The 8,886-nt window shown below is 46.7% G+C and overlaps 1 protein-coding gene across 3 annotated transcripts in view; it reads left to right on the top strand.

Annotated features, from left to right (window-relative positions):
- The first annotated feature begins 2,362 nt into the window (after positions 1 to 2,362).
- LOC129384951 (uncharacterized) overlaps positions 2,363 to 8,886 on the top strand; it is a 134,929-nt gene continuing 128,405 nt past the window's right edge. For all 3 annotated transcript variants that reach the window (XR_011893978.1, XR_011893977.1, XM_072287997.1), the window contains exon 1: positions 2,363 to 2,844. Coding sequence is in view for 1 of the 3 variants with exons in the window: in XM_072287997.1 (XP_072144098.1) it covers positions 2,792 to 2,844 (53 nt within the window). In the remaining 2 variants the exon portion in view is untranslated. The remainder of the gene's footprint in view (positions 2,845 to 8,886) is intronic.

The following is an 8,886-nucleotide window of genomic DNA, read 5'->3' as shown; positions in this document are numbered from 1 at the left end:
GCAATAAGAGAGACGCCTCACCTCGCAAACAACGCTGTTCTTTGTCGGAACAAAGTTCTTTCGGCCAATGTTATGTAGCCACTGCTTCTTGCGCAAGCCGTCACGCTTTCCTTGCGGTATCACAAAAACGGCATAACCATCTTCAGGCTTCTTGCTGCAGTTATATGCGCAACAGGAAGGCATAGCGCTAGCACATACAGCAAGAAACACAGCTTTCAACGTTCGCTACGCCGAGCTAAAGCGCCGAGCTAGCCGTGCTCAGGAGGAAAATGGCGCGAACGAAAAAGTAAAACACAAGCAAAACTCAAGATCCGCGCGTTTCCAAGGGCAACGGCAGGGAGACCAATCGTCGTGCAGGAAAACGGGGGCAAAACTGGTTGCCGCGGGGGGGACGCGCAAGGGGCGAGGAGGAGGCGAGGAGGTCGCGCGGCGGCGGCAGAGTTCAAAGAGTGTCGTTACTTTCAAATGATCAAGGGACTTTACGGCGCAGCAGCGCCGCTCTCGGTGCCGTTCTTGTCTATGGACAGGGTGGTCCTGAGTCCTGATTGTACCGCTCATTTAAAGCAAACAACCGCATTTCCAAAAGTAAGTCCTGGAACCATTACCCCTTTCCACATACCTCGGAGGACCTCGTACCTATTGTATCCCCATAGCGCTCTGTGCTTCATTATGGCTGCATTTCTCTTCCCTTTGACTGTTATGGACTGTTATGGTTACCACGCCGCGAGCAGCAGCGCCACGTTCCCCCTGGTGGCATCGGTGCGCAAGGGGGTCATGAGCGCCCGAAGGAAAGCGCCGCCGGTATTGACACCTCCCCTTCTAGCCACCCTACTATGGGTAGCTTGTCCTCTAGAGTCAGTATAGTAACTCTATGACTTTTCCGGCCCAGCTTTTCCTCTAGAGTTGGTCTACTATCTCTATGACTCTATGCTCCAGGCACCCTATCCCATAGAGTTTCTAAATAAATACCTAGAGGGACATGTGGCGCTAGTGTCTACGGGGGTTCTCATGAGCGCTGCCTCAACCTACATGGGAATGATGGGAAGTACAGGCTTCGGATTGACTTCGATCTTTAGACTAGTGACGTTTGCTTGTGGCGCAGTAAACAAAGCTATACTCAAATATTATCGCGTAAAATCTAATTTTATTTCTGTAGTATGTTATAATGTACAAGACGCTACATAAACTTTGTATGACTTTGAGATGGAAGCATGGTTTACTATGGTTTGTCACCAGGACCCACCAGGGTATGCATACTTGTGCGATTCTGTTCCTGATTTAACCACAAAGAATAATTATTTATTTATTTTTGCAACAGCAATAACAATCGTGCATGTACTTATATAAAAATGCTCATCAAGTATTTATGGAAATAAAAATGCTGTATTGTGAGAAAGTGTTGCGCCCTTGAGTGGAATGCTACAAGTGTCGTCTGCTACGAGGCCTGCTCGCTGCAAACGCGAGACTTTTCTCGCAGACGACAGGCACTTGCTAACTCTCTCTCGCTCTTTCGAAAGGCTGCGTCGGCTGTCACGATTGCTGAACGTCTTCACATACTTTTAAGCACATCTGCTGCAGTGCTACCTAGGACGCTAGTGGCCTCCTACAAATATGCTTCATCATATTGTATATTGACGTACCGCTTCCGAAGCGTTATGGCGTGGCTTTGCACTTACCCATTTTGCAACACTAGACTACAGCCAGGAAGCAGCAACATTTCCTACCACAAGTAAGTTTGTGTTCTTAAAGACCTAAAACACGCATTTCAATGAGCACATAAACGAGGAATGCATAATGAAGCCCTCAATAAAATTTGATTGTCAAGCCACTAGAAGTACAACTGTATATGTCTTGTATCAGTAGTGCCTTCTTTTTCATATTCTGAAGTTTCATAAAGCACGTAACGGTACAGTGCCAACCTAACACACTTAACAAACCAAGGTCCAAACGCTCAAAACATGTTCTTTCAACGTTTACGATGCCGTCGCTTTGTCGTCAGGGCTTCGACGCCACACCGCGACACAAACATCGTCCCAGTCGCTGGCCCAGCGCGCTCTCGCCACTTCGAGCAACATAACAAAGGCAGAGAGCTTTGCGTTGCACTGTCCCACTGCAGGTTACAGCAAGTGCGCTTGAAGCTAAACCAAAACTGCCAAAAAAAATACTTGTAGACTAGTTCGCCAGTCAATAGAACGCCAATCCGAAGCCTGTACTTCCCATCATTCCCATGATGGTTGAACGATCGCAGCGCCAGATTTCCCTCTAGGTATACTAATATGAAACTCTATGCCCTATCCCAAGCCCTATCCTGAGTTCGCTCGCAGCGCCCTCAACCAACTTCAGCCTACTGGACAATACGTGGAGCAGAGCGCCGTGCGATCTACTAAGACGTGTTGAACACCTTCCGGCGGAAGTCTTGAGTGGAATTTTCAAACTTTGAAGCCCTTGAGCGGGATCCGCGTGCGCAAGGATTGGTCAGTGCACGTCGTCCATTGCTCTTTGCTTTGTGCGTAGCCGAAGTTCTTTATTCTATGGTGTTGCGTTGTACTCGTCGCGTAGTGCATGCAGTGGACTTGCGGGGACAGCAAACGTTCGTGCTCTCTGCTTTACCCGTGTATAGTGGTATATGCGTTGTTTACTTTCCGTGTTTGACATACGTGCGGACACGAAAGTGTTTCATGTTTACGGCCCAGTAATCGGGGCATGATCTGCTGCGAAGTTGGTGCGCTCGGCCGCAGGACAAGACGTTTTAAAGAAGTGAAATCTCGCAGGAGGACAGTGTCAGAAGTCGATGATACAGCTGTTGCCTTCGTCCTCGTGTGCACGGTATGGTGATGGTGGGCAGTAAGTACGGGCTCCACGAGCTTTAAACTTTCTTACATCTTTGCTCGCTTGACAGCTCCGTGCGAACACATTTGCTGAACATGATCGCTGTGCGTGTTCATTTCGCTTTTACGGAAACTTACGGAAACACCTTTTTTGCTAACAGTGACAGCTTTGTAAACGTTTGTCGGCGTTTGTGGCCGCGTTGCCGGTAATTGAACTGCGCTGCATGATAGAAAAGAACAAAAAAAAAAAAGAACTCCATAATTTCGTAAGGGATGAACACAATATTCAACGTGCCATGTTCAAGTTTCTGCCAACATGTATTGGCGATAACTTGGAGGAGGTTACTTCTAGTCACTAGAATGAGGTCCAGTGAATAGCTTTGGATGACTAGCGTAAGGTGTTTGCCAGGTCTAGTTAGATTGTCTCTGGCATTACCTTGTACATACTTATATGTACTTCATTCACTTACGAGAATCGCTTTTTAAATGCGGTTACCGACATAACACCAACAGTGAATATTACGCTCGCAGCGGACACATTGTGATAGATGCATGGAACGTCTGCCTCAAACAGAATTCTCATTCAGCAGAAACAGGAGAATTCGCAAGAGGGCAATGTGCAGTCCACGTTTTCTGAACTCTCCACCTCGTGGCATTAATTCAGCTAGTCTTTATTGTCAGTGCTCTGGGAAAATACACAAGACAGGGTATACATATGTCATTGAGTTATAAACGTATCAAAAAACATATTTCTCTCGCGTGGAAGCAGATATGGACCATGACAATACATGTCGGGGCCAAGAAAAATCCAGGTGTGATATCTTTCGTACACTGCTGGTAGGATATTTAAAATTAAACATCCTGTGGACGTCCACTTTATCTCCAAAGTGGTACGTTGGCATTGGGACAGGATTTGTGTTGTGCTGCAGACAAACCGTTTTCTGTTGACTGGCTACTAAATGCTTGACTGAAAGATCAAGCCTTGTACAGTAATGATGAGGCTTTCATATCATCCAGTGCCACTATGGTAGAACTGGCAGCGAATTTTGCAATGTTTTGCCTCACATTCGTACACTTGTCAAATAGAAACATGGTACTGGCCACCCGCAAGTTGTCTGTATCAACCGAACTTTGCCTCGAGTGGATCGGTCTGAACTTTTCCGAGAAGCACATAGCGCATCTTAAGTTCCTCAAGGCAGTAGCGAGAGAATTCCATAAGCCCACAGAACGTAAGACGCAAGGCACTAACCACTTCACGAGGGAAAATGTCATTGTCAAAACGTAGTGCAATCCATATGTCTAGCCAGTCCGCAAACTTCTCAAGAAATTGGATTCTTTCGTCATTTTCTATTGCTTTCACTGGCTCTTGAAAAGGCTCACGTTTTTGGAAGCCCTTCGAAGGAATTTTGACATTTATCACTGACCACCAGCGAACGATAATGTTGGTAAAGTTTGCAGTTTCTGCTGCTCTGTCAGTGTCATTGGCATGCGCCAGAAGCCCTTCCGCAGTAAATTGATTGAATACTTGAAGTGCAATCTTCACATTTTGCCATTCTAGCTTTGATGGATTCAAAGCTTTTGAGGTTAACTGGTGGCCATACTTAAGCAAGCACCCTTCTTCGAGTTTGTGTAGTCTGTGCAGTTCTTGAAACGAAGCCCACATGATATGACCACTGTAAACTGTATAACTAGCGATCTCAAACTTAGGGTAATGGAAATTGCTAGCATGATTTTTTTGGTTGGTCCAATTATTTTGCTCACATTTCAAGAGTTGGACTGTGTCAACAGTGTAAAACAGGGGTCTCGTCGGGTCACAGGGATGTGGATATACAAACTGCAGCTTTGGAGGACTGCAAAAGTCTTTCTATTGATAGCATTGTTGTCAGTAACAGTACATACTACTTTGTACCCGTGCGACTCGAAACCAGTCACGACTTTTAGGGTGGCATTAAGCAACATAGCAGCATCTATGGTTTTAACAGGAAAGAAGTGAACAATTTCTTTAAAAGATGAAACCAAACTTTGTACCATAAAAACATGGGTCGTTGTGGCAGCGTTGGACGAGTTAAAGGCAGCTCCACAAACATTGCCACCCTTGTAATTAAAGAAGGGTTTCAAGTGAATTTCATCAAGCATCACAAAGTCAGTATGCGCTCGTGAGGCTGGAGACACTTCATACGCTTCTTCATGTAACACAAAAAAATTTCATCCGTCTCTCCTTGCCGTGACAGCTCACATGATGCACAAAGCTTTCTGATGGTTGCAGGGTAAGGGAGTGCAATAACACCTGCATGTCGCAGGACTTTGTAAGCATGTTCTGATATTGTAAAGAGAAGACAAGCAATAACCATCAAATGTGAGGAGTATCTGGGCATTTTCATTGTGACTGTTTCCAGCTGTTCTTTCAGCGCATTAAGGTCACTTCAAGTTCCACTGGTAGCTGCTGTTTCAAAACCTGGATCAGGGTGTCGACAGCTTTTACCACATCCTCGGGAATAATAGAGTGTGTTTCAAAACTCTACAAATTCTCTAGAATTTCTAGGATGCATCCGATATCCTGAACTTTGCTGGGGACAGGATAGTCATTTACTTTGGTAAGTTTGACCTTTTGGTGGCATACAGTTATGTCCATACTGTCACTGATCACAACAGAAGCTTCAATGCTTGGCATGGTGCTTCCGGTTAGTAACAGGGACATTACACTCGACGAAGTATGCAGTACTGGCTACTTCTCTGGCAATGAGGATCCTTGCAGACATGCCTTCTGCTTTGTTAATGTCTGGAACTGATACCTGCCAACTTCCGTTCTATAGGACGACAATGAATCTGCCAATGCCTTTGCAAGGTGGGAGGACTGCAGTTGCTGCAGTCGATCTTGTGGCTCCTCTCTTGTTTTGTAACACTGTGGTGGGGATAAGTATGATGGGCAGTCCTTGAATATTGAAGGCACAGGACTAGGGTCCACTCATGGTACCGGCAAATTGGTCGTGATAACCTTTCCAGTCCTTTGGTTATGATAGACAGACTTCTTTATAATAAAGCTCTCATGTAAGTGCAGCGCACAGACCTGCAAAAAAAAAAAAAAAAAGAAATGGGGTCTGTATCACAAAACGATGTCATAGTGTCTCCGAAAGGATAGTACTCATATTATGTATATGTGCTCAAGGTAGTTTTTTCTAGTACTGGCAGATTAGATTCTTTCAAGATGCAAGTACAGGCAGAGTGAACACTTTTCACAGGAAACACATGTGCTCTTCAGTTAGTGTGCGCTAAAAGATCAAAAAGGCATGCTTCTATTCACAATTCTTGTTGTTAAGCTTGGTAAGATCATTCCGCGAAAATTATAGCGGCTGAAGAGCACGGAAGAATGTACAACAGGCAGATTAAGCAAATTAACTATGCGAGCGAATCTAAATGTTACGGCTGCTCAATTTAACACCGAATTGGTCAAATGACGAGAGCCGAAAGCATCGCCAACGAAGCGTAGCGTCACCAACTGCATAAATCAATGGCCATGTGTCTGGTTTCAAGAAATAAAACTTTGAATCCACTTACATGACCAATTTACTTTTCCTGTCGATAGCAGAAACAGTTGGTCTGCTCAAAACCGCTGGTATCACTAGCTGGTTCATGCTCGCACGGATCATCGCACAGAAAGTAGTATTTAGTGGGCAACCTTTTTATTACGATGAATCGACAGCGTACTTGCATGAGAGAATAGATTGGAGATGGCACCGTCTACGGCGTCGTCGAACTGAAAAATAACTCCCCTACAGCTCGAGCCGCAGTGCTATTTTTTCCCAACTGCAGAAGAACGAGAGCAGACTAAGCGAAACGTTGATAGCTCTTGACTGCACTCAATGGCGAGAGCTGCCGTTACTTGGAGACGTTTTCTTTGCAAGACATCCTTCATATTTGATTATTAATCCCAAACAATTTGGCAAATATATGACATACAGCTAGTAAAAACCAACTCTGCCTGCTTTTTGCCACCTCTTTGCGAAATATGAATGCGATAATTTGCGTCGGTCAGCCATAGGAAGCATTCTAAGAGTCCCTCCAATGCCTCGGCCCTCTCAGCGATGCAATGGATTGTAGGCCTAATGCTCAACATGTACGTACTGACAATAAACTTTCCACACCATAAAAGTGCGCATGAAGGTACACAAGCTAATTAAAGCAATCCTTCCCCTTGAAGAAGCTCTAAAGCCTGGGATACACGGAGCGAAAAACCGGCGTCCAGGCGGCGAAAAACGCCCGGCGTCGAACGCTCGCCCTCGGCGTCCAAAAATTTGTCTCCCGCCGGCTATCCGGACCGATCGGAAAAACCGATGCCCGGCGATCGACGCCGGCGGAAGTGGTGGGAGTGCCTCTTGTGCTCATCAGGCGTCACGACGATCAATCTCCCACCGACTTCCGGCAGCCGCCGAATGTTTTTGCGTATTTTTCCTTTTTAGCTGGTGCCTCCGCCGAAGCGTCCGTCGCGCGGCTGGCGCGGCCACGCTGGAGGGACAGAATGTGGGTGTTTGCACTTGTTTGGCCGCGCCGGATAACTTCCATGAAAATGTTGAAATGCTGTCTTCCCTGCGGTGCTTTTCAGGATATTAATCTTCCAACAGCAGCGAGCGAAAAAAAAAAAAAAAAGACTGCGTTGTTTAAAAGCAAGAGGTTATGTCCCGGAACCTGCGCGGCGGCCCGTCGCGTGAGCAAACCCCTTTGCCCACAACAGCGTCAAGGCGCGCGGGAGCTCGTGCGCTCGATGCTTTTTTTTCTAGCAGCAAAATAGTGTGTGCATGGTACTGCTTTTCTTATTATTGCCTTCTTATTGGGGGAGGGGTGGAGGGGGTTGCGCCCAAATGGGCTTGGGTATAGGGGACGAAACGGTTTCTCGTTCGCGGCGCCCGAAGCTTTTTTTTTTTTTCCGCTGTCGGCACACGTGCTCGTAAAGTTTGGTTTTGTGCTTCTTCGGTTAGAAATCACCCTGCTCTAGTACAACCAAAAGTCCCTTCTGCTCGAATGCCTCGAGGAAAAAGAGGGACGACACATTGCAGTTAGAAGCCGACCATGCCTGGTCTCCGGCTGTTTGCATCTGTGTGGGTCCAGGCGGCGCACGCAATGCCTGGGGCACCGAGAACGAGAGCCGGTGACATGCCCATTTCACACCAAATATCGATAATTCTATCCTCTCCGGCTGCAGTACTAAACGCTTGTTCTTGGAGGAGTCTTTAAAACAGGAACTGACACTGAAGTAAACATCAATAAGCACAATTTATTTTACGCAAAGTACACGTCGCTGTAGGAGAACCACAAGACCTTCTGCACTCCGCGGTGACCGCTCACTCAACGTAGCCAGACCCGCCAGACGGCGCAAGCCAGCCCGCTAAAATCGCTAAAATGCTTGCAGCTAAATTAAACGTGTAGAAATCGTTCGTAAGCGCCTCTATGAAACTTCTTTTGAAGTTGTTTAGTCAGTAACAATAAATAATACAATAAAAATCCTGCTTATTCTTTTTTTGTTATCCTGAAACACGTTCGTAAAGTCTGGCAACAATGCGGCGCGCGCGCGGCGGCGTCCGCCCGTTTGTCGCTGCATGTAAGCCAAGCCAGCGAACCACCGGCGTCGTCCCGCCGCGTCTATTTCTACCGCGCAGTGTTCGCCGTGAAAGAACGCTCCATGTATCCCGGGCTTAACTTAGTACTCCTTGTGTGGTACGGCACACAGCCGCTTGTTTCGCTGGGCGTCATCCTTCAGAAATGAGAACACTTGAATTTTCGTATCTTCATCTTAGTTTGCCTGGCATTTTGGCATGCAGCACTTGTACGGCATGCTGATAGCTGCACTTCATGGCTTAAGCTCCACCACGCACATTGACCATGTGCAGAAACGCACACCCAGTACAGAAATACAAAACCATGCCAGAACGATACATGCAACATTGGGCTGGTTGCTGCTGGTCCAGTGCGGGCACTGCAGCGCCGACTACGGGGCTCGCTTGGTTCGCTCTCTCGTGCGTGCCTACCCAGTACCTCCACCTTCCGGAGGCGATCGCTTACCGGA

Source organism: Dermacentor andersoni, chromosome 4 (assembly GCF_023375885.2).
Source record: "Dermacentor andersoni chromosome 4, qqDerAnde1_hic_scaffold, whole genome shotgun sequence".
Lineage (NCBI taxonomy): Eukaryota > Metazoa > Arthropoda > Arachnida > Ixodida > Ixodidae > Dermacentor > Dermacentor andersoni.
The sequence above is the reverse complement of the archived record's forward strand: the minus strand, read 5'-3'. Positions and strand labels throughout refer to the sequence as shown.